At 39.3% G+C, this 19,453-nt stretch overlaps 1 protein-coding gene across 5 annotated transcripts in view; it reads right to left on the bottom strand.

Annotated features, from left to right (window-relative positions):
* Nucleotides 1-12,568: 12,568 nt before the first annotated feature.
* Nucleotides 12,569-19,453, bottom strand: part of SPSB4 (splA/ryanodine receptor domain and SOCS box containing 4) — a 159,240-nt gene continuing 152,355 nt past the window's right edge. For all 5 annotated transcript variants that reach the window (XM_064666561.1, XM_064666560.1, XM_064666562.1 and 2 more), the window contains one exon: nucleotides 12,569-12,788. In XM_064666561.1, the coding sequence (XP_064522631.1) occupies nucleotides 12,661-12,788 (128 nt within the window). In that variant the 3' untranslated portion in view covers nucleotides 12,569-12,660. The remainder of the gene's footprint in view (nucleotides 12,789-19,453) is intronic.

Genomic DNA, 19,453 nt, shown 5'->3' with positions numbered 1-19,453 from the left:
GAATCAATTTGAATAAGGTTTGAATTATTTAACAGCAAATCATGATTTCACTCAGGATAAAAAGTCTGAAGATGATGCTACTGGCCACAACCCAAGCTTTAAATATATTTGTACCTACAGAAAAATAGAGCAAGGACATGAAATACACCAAAATCATTACCCCATTTCCCACTCCTCTACAACGCAGTTAAGGCCAGAAGAAGATGAGAAGTTAAACACAGCTGTGGCAAAGGACAGAGGAAAATTGTGCCTGGTCTGAGCTGAGGGGCAGATTTCCCTTTGAAATGAGGGCATTTTCCCTTTGATTCCCTTCAATTTTTACTTACACCTGACAAGGGTGACCAGGCTGAAGGGACAAATTACACCCAAAACTTAAGACTGGTTTATGCTGCCTGAACCATTGCTCATTTACTCTTTACAGTCATCCTTCCAACCTCCAACATCTTCTACAGACTGGGTAATAGAAGACATGAGAAAGATGGGACAAAATTAGAACACTAATATTAGCTTTCTGATGTAGTGTTTGTAAATATGTTCATGAAATATAGTCAAATGGAAGCAAACTGACAAAGCCTCAATGTTTTAGTCAGAAATCACACACATGAATAGAAATAAAACAGTGCATCTGGCAATGGGAGAGTGCAGAGTAACAACAAGAGCACAATTAAAATTAATAGAAAATTTTAAAAAAACCAAACTGCTAGAAAAAGACAATTTTGAATTTGCCATTTAGCCTTGAAGAACCTGCTGAATATTTTTCAGATTGTCATAATTATTGCATTAAGTTGTTCGGTCAACAGGAGATTTTACTACACTTCTACTTAGCAATAAAGCTCCTCTTCTCTCCTTTCCCCCCCCCCCCCCCATTACCTTCTTACTCTTGGTTCCCTTCCTCAATTATGTACTTTTATTCACTAGTTTTCTCTGCCTCTCTCTCGCATGCTTCTTTTGAACTTCATCTTAAGCTGCAAAAAAGAATGCACTATTTTTACTGTGGTGAATAATTTGACTTAGTACCTGATGCCTTATTTTAGAAAATGACAGCACCCTGAGCAAAGTGCACATGGAGTGGATAAGCACAGACTGCTGGTAACCCCCAAGAGACTATCCACAGGTGATCATTACTGAAAAGTAATTCCAGTTGAGTGTGTTGCTGTTTGAAGTTTCATTGGCAATTTAGTTGCAACTATCAGATCATAGGTTATCAGATTTAAAGATCACAAAAGGACTGATGGGGTGACAGATAATGAGGGAGAACAGGGCATTTGTACAGGAAAAAAATTGGGATCACTTGAAGAATTAGACCCGTTCAAACACAATGCTGATGAAAAAGCCAAAGTTATGTATCAAAGAATAAGACATCAGGTTTTAATTATGAGAGGAGAGACTATTTCAGAAAGTAGAAGCTAAAAAAATGTGGGTCATAATAGACATGTGGCTAAAAATATGAGTTTTCAAAGAAATTCCATGGCAAATAAAACAAAGAAGGAAAGAAAGTGAAGGAAAGAAAGGTTAATCTGTTCCTCACATCAAAAATAAAGTGGGGGATAGGGCCAGAGACAGAATTTTTTCGCCTGTCTGTAGACCATTGACTCGTAAAATCATTTTTAGGAAACGGTAGAATCTGGGACAGAGAGATGTTTCCTTAATCAAAAGTTAGAGATGTTTCCTTCGAATTTAATATTTCACTGTATGGTTAGATCATCAAAAGCTGACCAAGTTGGAACTCACTTAAAGTGTGTATGTATCAGCCTGGTAAGACAATACTGACTGCTGCATCATTCTTGGATTTCACACAAGAACCACTCCAGTGGCTGGCAGCTCTAGCAGCTCCAGGTAGATGATTTTAGGTGGGGGAAAGAACTTAATTCTTAGCATTAATTGTGGTTGTTATCTGGAACTGGAACAAGCTATAATAAGAAAAGTCTAATGAAAAACACATTTATTGTCTTGTAGTTGAGCATCATAGTCCAACAGAAGGGCTTTGACTTGCTAAAGGGAGATGTTATGACCTTCTTTCTAAAACTATTAAATGAACTAACAGTTTCTTCTAGACCTAAAAATCTGTGAAAACATCTGATTTCTTTCCCCTTTCTATTCCCAACAGGGGTGCTATGGAAAAAAAAACATTCTTGAGAAAATCTTCATCATTGTCCCTACTTTCACCTGCCAAAGAGACATGGATTTTCTTTGCCTTGCTTAATGCGTACTGCAGATAACAATGTTTTGGGATTTCACTGCTCTGCCTGTGCTGCAAAGAGAGCAAACATCTGGCACAGGGACCTTGGGAGAGTGACAAGCAAAGCCAAGAGCAGCTTTGCTTGCCTATAATTTCTTGAGTTAGGAACCACTGACAGCTGAAAATTTGCTTTAAGTTTGACGGGGGAACTCGTAGACATGTGCTGGAGTTGTGTTTCCCATACATTGCTTAGCAAGTTCTAATAAGACTGAAATTAGACTTTTGATCCAACTTAGCCTGCCAAGACATGTAGGTTTTGTGATTTGAAGAACCCACCTCTGTAATTTCTAAATTCTGGCTTATTTGCCTCCTTCTTACCGTTTCACATTACTTCTGCTAACAGAGCAAGTAGCTGCCTTTCCAGACAAGCCTGGAGGCAACAGCTTTGTGCTGCTTTCCTGCAGAAAAGGATTAGAGCAAAAGAGTTTTTCTAGAACAGAACAACACAAATTATTATGAAATAACTTATAAGTTCCAAGAATTGACAGCATAAGAGAGGAACACAGAGGGTGTACTTCTGTGCCAGGAGACACAATTTCTGTCTAAAAGCTAGGATGGTGAAAAGTGGGAAAAAATGTGCAATTTTAAATAAAAACTTTGATAGGCAAATGTCAGGGGATCCTAAACTCCATCCTAAATTAATTTGAAAACCCCTATTCTTAGTTGATGATGGGAAGGAAAGTAAGGCATGGAAACACACCTAAGTTTTCATTTGTTTTGTCTGTTTCTATATTACTTCTGTGCTACCCAAAGTGAGGATTGCCTTTTTAGAAATTACCTCCAGTCACCAGGACCTGTAGGCAAGGGCTCCCATTTCCATAACACACAGAGAGAGCTTTAGGTCAAGGAACATGGCCACAGGTTGGTGGGGTTGGCCTGCAGAGGCCAAGGGAAGCCAAGACTTCAGCCTGTGCCTTTACCAGGAACAAGAGTGACTGTTAAGGAAAAAAACTGTCTTTAACCAACTGTTTTTAAATATGTAGGCAAACCAAGGAGCTGTGTGACAAGTGAACTGGAAGCATTTGGTCGAGATGGCTGGCAGAATGGAGAATAAAACTATTGCATTCAAATTCACTATTTCACTAATTCACTATTAGCCTTCTAACTGGTAAAAACACAGAAGGAGCAATTCTGCTTTGCCTGCTTTTTTCTCCTCTCTACTGTACTTAAAAGAGAGCTTTGGAAGTATTTGTTCTTCTTTTTACTCCGTTACAGAAATTCATAGTAAGCTCCTACCATGTTTCTGCCTGACAGCAGAGCATGTGCAGGCCTACAAAAACATTCAAAAGGAAGCTCTGTGCAAACAGCAGAGAATTTTAATTCTCAGAACTCATTCATCTTTGTTTTCTTTAAACAGGAAAATCATGAAAGGGAAAGATCTTGATTAAATATATGACATCTGCTCTTTTTAGTCACCTTCTGTGTAGAAGTGATGGTGTGATCATTACTGCAGGCTATAAATAGGATCGAATTTACAAAGACAATATCTTTAATGTGACTAATGCTATACTCTAAAAACCAGACCAGCTTTCAGGATATGCAGGCTGAGGCTTTGATCCTCAAGGCAAAATACAGCTTGAAACTAGTGATACAAGTTTAACTTGCACAAGTTAATCAATTATATCATCAAAGAAGTTTTTACCTGCCACACGGAGAGGGAACACTCAGTAAGTCCTTAGTTCCTCTTAGAGAGGGGAAAGGCGGGTTTGTCAGAACACAAAGGAACTGCTGGTGGTTCAGGAATGTGAAAAATTATAATAGGGCACAGACCCAGTATATTTATCAACTCTCAAATTTCTGCGTAGCAGAATCAAGTGTAAGCGGTTCTTAATGTGAATTTAATTTTGAAAACTGATGTTTGTATTTCAGTGGAGAAGAATTTCTGAAACTGTCTCTTGAATTTCAGTTAGTTGGTCTCATAAAAGACATCATTTGATCCTCTAGTTTCTTCAATTATAGCAAGACCACAAAAACTTGTAGGTTCAGTAAGGAAACTCACAAAAGAAAAAAAGAGTACTTTTATATTTCTACAAATAAATTCCAAACCCAGAAATCAAACAAAACTTTAAAGCCTTAATTAAAGATCAAAGAAATAAAAAGAGGGTGTGGTCTAAAATGTTCTTCCTTTTTCCAAGTCACAAAGTTCCCTGATCCAAAAGGCTAGTATTTCAAAAGGATTAGGAGCATCTCCTTATGCCCAATGGGATGCACATGTTTAGAAGATAAATGTTTAGATCTTTCTGGAAAGGTAAAGTTTTTGGAAAAAATAAAAATCACTTCACCTTTCAATGCAGAAGACACAACACCCTAGGAGAGGTTTCTATCACAGCTGTCCATTTATCACCTGTTATTTGACAACTAAAAACATTTGGTCCCACTTCTGTGGGGGATGGGAACACCAAGTAATGGATCTCTATTTTCCAGATTCAGCAGGAAGCTGGAGGTCACAGTTCTCAGAGAGGAGGAAGTTTCTGAATTACAACTACAGATTTATTTATTTTCTTTTTAGGTCAATGTAATCACTGATAGCAAAGCTGTGTGTAACATTCCGTAGTGCAGGAGAGTTAGAGATGTGAGAGGAACTGAAGTGTGAAATATTAAACCTCAACATTAAGCAGCTCTATTATTAAAATTTATATTTATTCCAATCTTCTGCAATGCTCTTGTGGCAGCACAAAGAACTTCGATCTAAAACAAATACTTACCTTAAATACTGCTGATCCTCCTGAGAAGACAAATTAAACTAGTCTCACTGAAGGCTTTGGTTTTCCCAGAGTGAGGTCCTAGTAGAAGAGTCAAGAGAAATTGCATATAAAAGGCAAACACACGAGACAAAAGGTGTATCAGCTGCAAACTGAAAGTTAGCAGTGGTCTCTTGTGTCTTCATGTATTTGTGCAGAATGAGGCAGTGCCATCTGGGGTCACTGGACTTAATAACTGGACAGTTATTAAATTAAAAACAAATGTGGTCAGTTCAACAGAAAGCCACTAAAGTGACATGTCTCAACATCCTTTTGAGTAGGCTCTTGCAGTCATGAACAGTTAAGTTCAACAATAAAGCTGCTCTCCTCAATGTGGATAGTGAGGAAAAGAATGAAATTACCATTAAAAGAAACAAAAAGAAACACTTTCTTCCAGACATGGCATGGAACACACTGCCACTGGAAAATACCAACATTTTACACGATACTGGATTTTCACAAAGTTTAGCTTGGGAAACACAGTCCAAGTCTCAAATACCAGCGAGGTAAAAGATGCTGCAAGATCAAAAATAATGAATAAATGAACTGGATGTTTTATTTGTATCATGAAAATTTAGAGTTAGAGAAAAATTGGAAAAATCACAAAGCCATGTTTCAGGGCTTACCTCAGTCTTTATTATAGACTAGGGGGCAGCTGCTGGGTTAAATTGCACCTATCTGCAAGAGGTTCAGCCTTCCTACCAAAGGGGAACATTCTGGCTGTTGTCAGAGTTCCTGCATCAGACCATGGAAACTAAACTGGGTTATGGGCAGCATCAGTTTCTTGTAGACAAAGCCCCATATGCTGTGGTGCAGGTTTTCTGAGAGAGACAAGTTTGATGTTGTCCTCTCACAGCTGACTCCTGCCACCCATGAGCAAGCCAAGGCCAGTAATGAGGCTGCTCCTACATAACTGCTGTCATGGAAAGAGAAGTCCTTGTTCTGCTATGCCACCCACAAATAAACCACCAAATAAATAATAAACCAAATAGCACCTATGAAACTAGAGGTGTTATCTGCATTAGAGCTGAACCACTGAAGTAATTAGAGTATTAGACATTAAAAAAAATAGTCCTACAAACGAATTGGAACCTACACACACACACACAGGGTGTTAAAAATGGAAGAAGAATGATTGCTGTCTTGGATGTGCACAGGAAATGATCCAGGCAGGGCTGACAGGGAATCAGCAAATAATAAAGGACATAAGAGTTTCTGGTACAACCTTGAATATCATCTCAGAACTTCTGGAGGCCAATTTAGTACTCAAAATATCCTTTCCTATTTTAGATGGCTTTTTTCCAATGGAGGTTTATTTATGCAATTAGATGGAAGGACTCAGGAAACATTTTAATAGCAGCACCTGATGCCAGGCCAAGTTTACCTGGGTAGATTAAATTGGGGGTGGGAGTTTGGTTTTGGTTTGTTTCATCTCTAGACAAGGCCTGATGGAATACTTAGCTCAAAAGGATCCATAACCTATTAATTCCCAAGAATGACATGCAGTTAAAAGTTTTCTACAAATAAGGTAAAACTTCAGTCCCCAAAATAATGCCACAGGCACTTTTACTGTGCTTGAGAAGTCACTTCCAAATGTGACTATATTGAAATTCTGGCCCTATGCCTTAGAGCTGTTCACATTTTGCTACATGAGAAGCAATGCACTTGCCAAACTGATTTTCTCAGTATAATGAGAAAAGGCTGAACCATTTTGCCATTAAAAACATGTACTTGTTTCCCAGGTATGTGTGCAGCAGTTACTTTTGTCTCTGTCAATCAAGTCTTAAGTGTGATATAAACATTTTATTCATTACAAGACTGCATTTTCAAGTTACGCTTGCAATTTGAATAACCTTATTTAATACTTTTTTCTTCTTGAAAATATATAAATACAGAGGAAACTGATCTAGGCAACACCAAAAAGATACTGATCTCAACTAAGTGCCTCTATGATGCTGGCTTATGACTGCCATTCGAAATTGTCAGTGGGAATTGCTGTACATGAGAACTGGCAGGAAATATCAGCTCATTTGTGTCTTTTGTTTGCTTTTCCTTAGAAGTCTGAAGACACCTGCCTTTTGTGCTGCAGAGCTTTCAAAAGCCAGAGAAACAGCACATTAAACTTCGAGAACATAGCTGTTCCAACCGTAAGCACCCCAAAATATGTTAGATTTATTAAAAACATGAGCTCTACTTTAACATGTGCTGTCACCTGGAGAGATTAGAGGCTATATAACTTACAGATTTTCACAGCTACCTAAGTGAAACTCCAAGTATCTGATCCTGACGCCTATTTAAACAGGATTTGCAAAGATGCCTCCCAATTGCAATGTGGGTCTGTTTAAGCTCAGCCACAGATTAATGGCTGCAGATACACTGGTGCTGCTGCTGGGCTCAGGCACTGCCCCACACTGGGCTCAGCTCTGCCAAGTCCTGGCCTTCTCTTTGGCAAGTGTGTGAGCTCATTTGGGTACCCCCATATGTTCCTGCAGCCGTAGCAATAATCACAGAGCAGCAGTGCTCTCTGCCTACAAGTTAACTCATTAAGTTCTAAGGGGACAATACGTGCAACAGGGCATTATTTTCATACAACTGCAGAGCCCAGAGACCTTTGGAAGCTTTTGAAGTACAGTCAGTGGTAGAGCTTTAGGATGTTAAGGCTTTGCAACAGAGGTTTAGTGGTAAAGAGGATGCTATTGCTTAAACTTTAAACATCAACACTAAACACCTGGTGGTGTGGAAGCATAAAAATTTTCTTTTTTTCGTTCCCCTCTAAATTTACTCATACTCTCTAATGGGGCTAAAAAAACCAAAATAAGGCAAACCCTTAAGGAAACACTATTCTCCTGAGCTCTGTTTCTTTGTCCTCTGCCCCCACCATAGTACATTCAAATTTGCTTCAACATACGTTCAGCAGGGTGTTCTCCTTTGTAGCAGATGCTTCAAACCATTTTTATTTTCGACACTGCCTGCAGAACACACCAAGATATTCTCTGAAGAAACAGCTGCTACCTCAAGAAAAGAAAAAGGGGGGTGATGCATGTTGAATATTTCCCATGGATCTATGTCTCCAGAGAGCATTTCCCAAGGAGGAAGGAGTTCTTTTGGTGTCTTTTTGAATCAAGCAAACAAAGGATATCCACTTCATGATCACCAGACATTCTTCTGTGAGATAAACAGGAATGCATAAAGGTCCTACATTCCTTTATGTATACAGAATAAAAACCACTGCGAGATTCGAAAGGTTTATAAATGAAAAAGCTTTTGAAAATCACCATCAAGGAGCCAAGAAGTCTGGCTTCCCCCTCGAATATTGCTCTCAGCCTCAACTAGATGCATTTTTTCATTCAACTTTCTCACAATGTTCACCTAACTCCACTTGCCAGCATGTTTTGCCAAATTAGAAAAACTGCTGCAGAAACCATCTGCTTGACATTGCTTACATATAATAAAGTATCGCTCAATACAACGTATTGGAAATGTTTGGAGATCTTTACATGGGAACCAAGAGCAGCAGTGCTGACTCAGGCAGATCTCCCGCTGATGTCAGTGGGAATTGTACCTGAACGAGCACTGCTGGATCTGATACAGGGCTGGCTGTGCAGCAATTGCTGCTCACTGACATGAGAACATATGGTTATAGTTTAACAATACCAACTGCAATGGCGATGAGAAGGAAATTTTATAGCATTTCTGGCTTGCTGCTCTTTTATAACTATCAAAAACACTCAAATGATTTGTACATGTCTGCTTCTGAAACAGCTTTTCCCAGCTTTAAGAGAACACTCAGAAACTGCTGTAAAGTTAGGTCCTACCTCAACAGCAACAGTTTGAGTTAATCTGTTGATATAAAAACTTGAACACAAGAAAGACTACATGTGAAGTCTAAAATAACACTTCACAATTTCCCAGCAGATTGTAGTACATTATCTCTGGATGAGAATGCAGACATTTCAGTACATCCCCATTGGTTCAATCTGAATCAGAAATAAAGCCTCCATAGCACAGACTTTGCCAGCAAAGCAGTAGGGATATGTGTGTGACAGCAAAGGACAATGGCTTCTTAAATTTGACTCCAAATTTAGTTGTTATAGAATTACAGCTTTAGTAAGTCTAAAAGCTAAGAGTGTCACTGAAGTTACAGCACCTATGAATCGTGATCACCAGAGCAGCACCTCTAGGTGGATAAATCAAGCCGCCCCCCCCAATTTGCAAAAAGGTGAATAATGGCAATACTGAGAAAGCAAGGAAGAGAAGCTATGATGCATGTTTTCACAAGTCTCAACCACAGTTTTAACAGAAGGGGTTCTAAACCTTCAATACTTCCTAGGAAGGGGCCACATGAGAGAACCAAATGCCAAAGGGTAGGTGAAATACTTCTTATTAGCCCATACCCATCACAAAGGTTGCAATTTGGTTTCAGCTGCCAGGCACGTGCCCTTCTCTTTCACATACCACAATAAAGACTCACGTGTTTTGCTTTACAGAGTTTCTACCACCATTATTTTACCAGCCATGGGAACACTTCCAGATCATGTCTAGAAAAGCTGTACTCCTTTTGCTCAGGCACAGGGACATGAAAGCTGACAACCATCACATCATTGTCTATGTTTTTTTCATGTGAAGAAAGGCAAAAGTGGCTGGAAATTAAGAATATAAATGTAAGGGACATCTCACAGCAAACCTCAAAGTCATACAGCTTTGTAGTAAGTGACCATTCTCTCTGTTAGATATTCCTCAGAGTGGACCTCTGGGTAGGTATATTCCTGTGTTTGGGGTGCCAGGATAGAGAGACAGAAGTTGCAACTGCATTAGTTAAAGGATGATAACAACTTAGTGTTTGACCTCTGATTTGGGCAAAAGCCAATGCATCACCACTTCATAAATTATTGCTCAATTCACTCCTGAAGCAGACAGTAAACAACGTTTGCATTCCGCTAAAGTGAGCCTGGAGAATCCATGTGAGGGACATCCCACCCAGGCTGGAGCTCACCAACGGAGAGGAGACTCTCTGGTACATTCTGTGAGGAGGTACTCTGACTATTTGCTCAGCCTCAGTGCTTGACTCATCCTTAGCAATATGGATGGGCACTCTTTTTTTCCCCATAAACCCTCTTGGAAGAGAATCTATTTGCACAGGGGTGGTTAGGAAGAACACTGAAGTATCATTAATGTTCTCCATGGTGCATTCTCATCACAAGGCTTCTGTGGACCAAGAAAATTATATCAAGAACACTCTGATCCCCAAAGCCAGGTCCCTAACTCCACATGAAGGAGTGTATCTACCATCCACAGAATCACAACATGCAATTAGGGAACAGTAAAAGAATAAAACTATTATACCTGTAAAATTAGCACTCCTGGAAGATGGGTAAGTGTTAGAAAAAATCATCTGAAAGTTAAAATAAAGATGTTTGGTTTAGAGAAATCCTCACAGAAGGGGCACTAACTAAAATTCCAATGCCACTGTAAAATGTTAATTAACATACAGATGCACCATTAATTTATCTTATGACATCAATTCCCACTTTAACAATAAAAAGCTGTTGGCTTGGGTCAAGTGAAGGAACAGAAAAGACAACACTTAACAGTTGTGTTGCTGCAGTTATTCAAAGGAACATGAAGCCTAGTTACATACAGGAAAATACTAATTTTAGGAGATGCTTACCTAAAATGGACCTCATTGGTAGAAATATAAGGACTACCAGGCCATTCCTGAACAGCTGCTTACCTTGCTTACGACAGATCACTTGACACAGCTGTATTTTAACTTTTGTGTAAGCTATTATACCTTTATAGCTCTTTCTTCCTGTATACCTATTGAGACAAAAGGTTAAAATTAAATAAAGTAAGTGGGAAAAGCAGGAAATGCAGACCACGGCTGTAGTTTCTTCCCCTTTGCAAGATAAAGGTAAGGAATGCAGTACCTACAGCTCACCTTAAGCAAAAGCCAGCCCAAAAGTAACCTGATGCTGAAGCAGACATCAACTTACACAGTTGTGCCCAGACACACAAATATTATTATTTAATTTTTGACATCCCTGTGTTACCTTGCCCTTGTTGCTTCCACTCTTCCTTGTGTTGCTGTACCCTATTTATCTCACATTTCTCTTTTCCAGCTGGAACTGTAATTCCGTTCCCAGGGGCGACTGAGAGCAGGGCAACCATCTGCAGGTCAGTGGTTTTGCCTGGATCACCAGTGCACAGCACTCAAACTCCAACCTACCTCAGAAGCACGGAGTCCCAAAGCACGACTTGGCACAAAACTGAGGTTTTGTTCAGAGGAATCCGACCAGAATGGTGTTAAAAGCAAGAGTACAGCTCTATGCAGAGTGAGTGGGATCAATCAGGGACATGATGTTGCCTGTGATGTCTCTCACACACGAAACCACAGCAGTGATCCCAAAGAAGTGCTGAACAGAAACATTTGCAAAGCTGCAGGAGGAACTGAACTTCAACTCTGTGCTACGAGCAGTACTATGTTATTTAACACTTCATCAAAGGAGATATGAGTTTTACTTTGGACAGTAGACTTTATTAGAAATTTTCTCCTCATTCATCAGTAAATTCACATTAAAATATGCTGAAGGCAGCTCAGTCTAAACATTTGACATTCTGCCATAACAACAACTTCCAGTTTAAAAACTAGATAACTGATCAGGCAGATAACTTGAAACATGTAAGAAACGCAAATAGAAAGCAGCATCTTAAAAAATGGGATGAGCCTGAAAAATTGATACATTTCAGATGGAGATGGGGAAAAAAAACCAAAATCAGTCACCCCATGATGGGAAACAGTTAAATGAGAACTCCACAGACGCTAAACAGATAAATAAACATTATAACCACACATACATTAAAAAGAAAACAAAGTACTTAGAGTTCATACCACATAAAAATTATAAATTTGTTCAAATAAAAAAAGTGACAAGCTTTCTAAAATATGAATATCCTAAATTCTTGGGATAGTGAACGCTTTGTTATAAACTGCAGAAGTTTGGAGGGACTAGATTTGGTCTTGAAAACAACAAACTGCGCCTTACTGTTACCAAGTCCAAAAACTGATCTGACACATATACCCTTTTTTTCCTCTCATGTTTTCAAACCACAGATTCTTCTTCTAGACAATAATCTGCTTTTTTGAACGTTAGAGCTTTTAGATAGTGTAGGCCTAATTATGTTGAGTGCTGAACACTCAAAACTCCCAGCAACTCTGTGTACCAAAGACAAGGTTTAAATATTTTTCAGAAGTTACTGTCAAGAATTTTCCTTTGCTAATTTATTTTTATTTATTGGGGTAAGGTGTAGGAGACAAAAAGAAAATCACAATATTGAAGAATGCTCTGTCCTGCAGGACAGTGTATCTTGCAGGTCAGATTTTCTATTGGCATTTACCAGAGGCAACAAAGATAAACTAACATATGAGAGATGAGAATAATGGCCTTCAGGACTGTAAACACAACAGGCAACAGATAACACATGAATCTCAATCAAATCAACGTTTTCACATTCTTTAGTAGTCCCCCACAGTGATCTGCTTTCACTGGTTCAGAAAAAAATATATATTAAAAATTAAATAACACTTAAGTGTCCATCACAAAGATTTATATTTTGCTGTAAACAATTTTCTGCCATTTGCATTGATGTAGTCCAACGTGAGGCCAGAGGGTTCTAGACATCTTATTGGTACTGTAAATAATTTTTCAGAGACAGAGGCAAAGGTAGAATTTCTATGTCATGCAGGCGGTCTCTGCCAAGAGCAAAACGAATTGATCTTCGGCACAAGTCCATTAAAGGCAGGGGTTCCGCTGAAAAAAACAGAAGAAAGAAAAGAAGGAGTTAATTTTTCAGCACCTCCATTTACAGGCAATGTTTTATTTATTAACATAGATTCTGTATTCTATTGAGCAGTCATAAAGATAGTAATGGTATTGGGAAAAGTCTGATAATCCTGAGGTAATTAAGATAATCAATGGAAGCCAAAGCAGAATTCTACACATTTCACCCATAATAAGGGGCTGAGAAGTTTCAGACTGAGCTTCCTTATCTGTGAGGTTTAAAATAATAATCCCAAACCACTCTTCAGGCTTACCAAATTGCAGCATAAGAAGTTACTACATTTCCAGATTTCAAGCAAGACAAAGAGTTTCTAGTGTTTATAACACAACATTCGTCATGTCGTGTTAACATGAACTACACTGGCAACTTCTGACCTTCACATACCAGATCCTTCTGCATCTTAGAACTGGAAATGCTACTTAAGGGTACTCAGCTTAAGGGTACTTCTCAGCCAACAGTGCTTTTCCTACAACACTCTCTTAGTCTTTCTTTCTAGGAAGTTCATTGGAAGCAAAAAACTAAACAAAACACCCTCAAAAATCTAGAGGAAATGTAACCTTTTCCTCCTTGAATAAATTAGGGGAGGAGGATTGGGCTGACTGGAAGGCAGGGTGCATGTTCTCCTATGTATATATACAAACACCCTCAAAATATATAAACAACATCTGGAGATGTTCTTAAGTTTAATTTAATAGAAGTGAATTAAGTATTTGTCAGAAATGCCTGGCTGATAGCATTTAAGACTAGAGACTCCAACATGGTGATCCACAGCATCTCAAACCACTACACCCCTATATCCCATTCTGGCCTGCAATACTCACACAGAACTGCAGGAACATCATAAAATTTCCATCTAACAGTAGCAAGAATGACCTTTGTGACTGCAGAGTTTGCAATGGAAGTCTTTTTGTTGCAGAAACTGCAATAAAGCCATAAAGTATTCTACCAGTTACAGCTATCTTCAAGAACTTCAAAAAGATGGATTTAGTTGCACATGCTGGTTTAAAAGGGTAAGAGCTTAAGAGACTATAGGAAACTCTTCCTTTTTACATTATAAAGCAGTAGTAGCCTTAAAAACTTCACTAGTACTTTCAAATGGAGGAAAAAAAAGAGTCATGTGCCCATATTGTAGCGACAACCTTTTATTAGCTTGACAGATTTCTTACAAGTGCTGAACACTGTACAGCACTAAGTGGCTTTGTCAAGATTTCTTTTACGTGCCACATACAGACCTACACAAACTGTGTTTGTCTAGTGGAAAGTGTCCCCCACGGCAGGGGGATGGAACTAGATAACCTTTAAGGTCCCTTCCAACACAAACCATTCTATGATTCCATTCTGTGATTCTATGTTAAACTAGCAATCCTTTAGCTGATATTATTTTAAAACCTACTTGAAAAAAAAAAATCTTTATAAAGCACAAGATACCAAATTAAGGACTGGTTTTATATGCTATAACTGTCTGTTCTGGTGACACACCACTGACTTAGTGGATTTTCCATCATTTCTCCCAGTCACAATTGATTTGTGTAGTTCACAGTTCACTATGGTATTTCCCAAAAGTGGCTAGCAAAAAAGCTTAGAAAGCATTCTGAAAGACTAAAAAGGTTATTTAGCTTATAAACACTTCAGTGACTCAATACGGATTCTACTTAAAAATACATGTAATTGATAATTTTGCCTATTAAAAGATTACAAAATAAGAGCCCACACATTCCAGTAATAAAGAAACATTTTCTATACACTAGTGCTCTTAGTTTTCATTTTTTCCATACCAGAATTATGAATGTTAAATCTTAAGGGATGAAGCTGTAAAATTCATTAGCCAGGATTAATAAGCAGAAGCAAAAATAGCTCATGAGTTCCAGGACACAGAATACAGCACATCTTACAAGTCTTACACCATAAGCAACAATTTTCTGAGTATCTTCCCAGAATCTCTGCGGTCCCATTAAGACGATGTAAAATGAGGACTAGGAGTGTTTAAAGCCATTAACTGACCATGTGGTCTCTTCTTTTTTTTCCTAGACAAAGGAATATGTAAAATGTAGCCATCTGTGCAGCCAGGCACAGAGTTAATCCCAAACTTCAAAACACAATTTAAGGAAAGGTTAAATTATTTTTCAAGCTTGAAAAGCTAAATGAATGTTTCCTGTCTCACTGCTACAGGGAATTTTCAAATGCTGAAGAAAATGCCTCCAAGTGTTTGCAACAGCTGCTAAATTGCACATATTAAATGTGTTTTTGCAACTTGAAAATTGAACTATATTCTTTTTATTCTATTCAAGAGCAGTTCAAACCTACAACAAAATTAGAACAGGTCTGTCCTACAATACTAAATAGAATTTATGTTTTCTGTGGTGCTGGTTGTAAGAACTTGAGAAAAAAGTGTAATAATAGCATTATAAGTTAAAAATGTATGTAGTTGTGGATAGTCCTGAATGAACAAAAATTAAATTCAGGAAAAGAAATAAACTTAGTTTCAAAATGGTTTATGGGACAGTGGTAAAAGTCTAAAATGAAAGACTGACAATTTTCAGGCAGCCTAACTCAACAGAACCATTATTAAACATTTGGTCTGTACCTTAATGCATGCACTCTCCATCTATCGCTTCTCACATTTTTACTACATAGTTTACAAAGGCGGATCATTTAGAAAAAGATTTGCGTTTTAAGAAGCAGAAGTTTGGTTCTAAACACTGGGTTAGTTCCAGGGGGAGGCATTTGTATTACCATGGGGAAGGGGAAAGGGCAAAGAGCTTCTCATCCCGGGCACTGGGGTGCAGAGGTGTCCCAGCAGATCCCACACCTCAGCAACTGGCAGAGCAAAGACACACCAGACCCCCCTGCCCTGCAGCCCAGTGGTAACCTCAGAGATGCTTTCAGCACCCCGCCGGTGCCAATGCCTGGCATTCCCGCCGTGCCCTCCCCGCAGCTCCAGTGATTCACCCACCAGTTGCGAGGCATTTCCTGCCCCGGAGCTCGGGGAGGGGGAACGGGGGCGATGTCAGCGGAGCACAGCGTGCCTGCGAGGAAATGGACCGCTGCAAAGAGGCTGCTCCTCATCTCCTGGAACGGCTGAACCGTCTCTCCCACACCGTGCAAACACCGCGAGTGCTTCAGGTTTTCAGGAAAATTCAGTGAGAAATGAAAGAACCACAAGTAACTCGGTCCTTTCAGAGAGGAAAGGAATGGTTAGACCCGAATGTTTGCTGCTGAGCACCCCGCGTGAAACACAAGCACAGACTCGACCTGTACGAAACCCTCCACAGCACACTCAGAAGTTCAAAATAGTATTTCCAAAATACGATTTTCATTTAAGATTATACAAATAATGTTTAGAAGGCTCTTATTAATGCAAGGGATGGGAACATGATTACTCAGAAGACACATCGTTAGCTGTAAGCTTGACTACTGAAAAAGCCTTTCTTTCACAACATTAAATATTTACCTTTGAAAAACTTTTAAATTCGGGGATATTAACTGTCAGAACATCTCACTACTTATAATGCATATTAGGTATACTAAGAGTTGTATTTTCAGCATAACCCCCAATGGAATGGAACTGGAGCATTCAAGCCTCCCAGAAGAACCTGAACCAGCCATTTTACCAAAGTTATGTGAACCCCAGTAATGTTCTTGCCATTAGAAAAAAGGAGGAATGAATTGCTGAGCTGGAATGCAAAATTGCAAAGAAAACATGATTCACAAGAATGGCTCTTTGTACTAAATTCCCAACCAGGCTAAGAAATGCAAAGTGAGACACTCCAGGGCAAGGGAGCAAGCTTTGCACAGGAAACCCAGTGCTTCCTCTCGGGATCCAGCAGCACTCAGAGAGAAAAGTGCAGCTCCTGGGTAACGCACTCTCCAAGCCCGGGCCAACACCTTTCTGAACATACTTTAAGGAATCATCTTCTCATTTAAAGTTTACTATGAGACCTCTTCACCCACAGGTGCCACATTACAGAAAATTATTTTTTCAAGAGAAAAATAATAATTAAAAAAAAAAGGGTAAAAAAACCCTTGCATAACTGATGTGTCAGAGTTTAATTCCTGTGTCTCCCAATTTTGTACCAGTAGTTTACAAGAAGGCCCACGTACAAAAGAAACCAACAGACCTTTGCTTCCCCTCCTTATTAGCACTGTATCTGCACAGGCCCACCAAGGTCACAGGTTGGGTATTCCACCACAAACCTTCCTTTCCCTACACTACAGTCATATTTGGAAGCTGGTTAAGGTACAATCACAGCTGCTCTTCTCACCTAGAGCTGCATTTCACCAAGTGGAGTACAATATAGCTTAAATAGTCCTTTAACATAACAGCTAATAACTTCAAAATAAATAGATACTTGGTTAATTAAATTAAAATAGCTACTTAGTAACTATTCAGATATTAATAACACAAAACAGCTGTGTTTATATATCTGGATATATTCATTCTAATGCAGTCACTGCTAGTTTAAGGACAAAGGCAAAAAAATGTTTTTAAGGAGACACAACCCTGTGCTTGTGAGCACTTCTCAAATACATACATATATCTGCAAGAGCAATTTGCACATCATTACCAGCTGAAAAGTTCATTTAGTTTTGGCAACCTGTAGTTATTTAACAGTCTGGCAACTCCAGCAAGGCTGCCTCATCTCTGTAAACAGGCTTTTGTAGTTGAGATAAAGTCATTTAGCATCCGATAACACTAAATGTTATTAACTGCAATGTTACATGAGGCTCATGCAAAAGAGCAGCTTTTAGCACACAACAGTTATTTGCCAAACGAAAATACCATTTTTTTTAAATAAATTTTTAAAGCTCTATCATCACATCATGTTCATGGCTTTCATTAATCTATGAAGAATGTATTTTTATCTCATGTTATAAAAGCAAAGATGTCTGGGGGAAAAAAGCACAGAGCAAAATTAAAGCTGGGTGAAAGACAAAGTTTTTGTGAATCAACATCACCAAAAATTAAGAAATTTTTTAGGATTTTTATAGACACCAAGCTACCTTATGTTTTGATACTTTTGGCCTTAGACGTATTAAAAAGCACTTATATTCAGTGATGCATGTTACCATTTCCAACTGCTGAAAGGCAGCTTTGAAGTCAGATTAAAAAATAAAAAAAAAAAAAATACAGTGTTACAAGACAGAGATGTGACTGCACATCATTAAATAAGTGGAGAACACATCTCCAGTCCTAACTTTGCCGTGCTGACAACAACAGTGCCAGGAGGGAAGAGCCAGCTTGTTACTGAGGTGAAGGGGCACCCTCTCAAGAACAGGAAACAGAGGAACTACTTCTTGCAGAAGTAGGACATGCCTGGTGCACAGAGAAGTCTGGAAAGGAGGGAAATGCACGATGCCTCTGTTCATATCCGAAGGGGGCACAAGGTTTTCTGTGTTTTACGTACTCTGTGGCTATTGCCCAGTTCCCCTTCCTGCCCTCTCCTCTTTCCCACCAATAAGTCAGCAGCACCCCGGTTCCTGCTCTGCACTACTTTTCATTGCTCCATTTCTATCTCATACTTTGCCAAGATCCATGATTATCATGATCTTTAGAAGGATGGTGTCTTCAAAAGACTGACTCTTTGTCATGGAAAGGGATCCAACACGGACATGAGACAACACTCCTACCCTGTGCCTGTTATATGGCCTCCCATAACCAGGTGGGAAGGGAAAGCTCTCTTCACAGCTTGACACCACTCAGCTACCTGACATCTACCTGATCCCATGGACAATCTTCTGTTCCCTACCAGGACACCTGAGTCCCACCCTTTTTCTTGAATTTTCACCCTTCCTCCAAGTATTAAGACACCTGCTAAGAGGTAACGTGGCCCAAGTGTTTCCATTAAGGTGATTTAGGGTATACAGGAATTTGTAACTGCCATTTAATTATCACATACCATAAACATACAAATATATGTAAGCCAGGAGTTTTCCTTCCAACCTTTCCGCCAAAGCTTAATTATTGTTTTAATTTTACGCAGTACAGGCGAAATTCTTTCCCCTGCATAATACGGTACATAAATACACCCCCTGTGACATATTTATGGCTTCCCTGATGCAACTGATGGAAAATTTGAGTTGTGCTCCTTAAATGGCACAATCTAGAGAAAGGAAATTGCAAAAAATATATTAGAGAACACAGGCTATGACCAGTAATAAAAAATGCTAATAAATCTCCTAACAGCAATGAGAATTCAGACAAAGGATTAACAGGATAAAAGAAATCACCTATCAATTTTTCCTACAGATGTCTTTAAGCTCTGCAGCCTAACCTAGCAAACAAAAATGAAGCACCTTAGAATATCTCATTTTAATTACGGCTCAGGCGATCCAGAGCCATCATCTCTTCTCAAGAATTCTGCCATTCAAAAGGGAACGCTTTGGTTTTTCAGAAGAGCATCGCCACGTTCCTCCAACTCCGCGTTTATCCATCCGAGAGCCGTGGGCTCTGGCAGACCATCCCCACTCTTAGGCTGGCTTTGCAGAGGCCGTGTCCCCGCACCCCCCGTGAGCCCCTCTGACACCGCCTCCCCCCCCGGCAGGCTGGGCACACACAGCTGGAAATGATCGCCCCCGCTCCTCCAAAAGCGGAACGGGCGGCAGATGGTGCGATGGTGTGTTACCGGGCAGGGCT

The sequence above is a fragment of the Pseudopipra pipra genome, chromosome 10 (genome assembly GCF_036250125.1).
Source record: "Pseudopipra pipra isolate bDixPip1 chromosome 10, bDixPip1.hap1, whole genome shotgun sequence".
NCBI lineage: Eukaryota > Metazoa > Chordata > Aves > Passeriformes > Pipridae > Pseudopipra > Pseudopipra pipra.
Note: the sequence above shows the minus strand (reverse complement) of the source record. Positions and strands in the feature narration are given on the sequence as shown.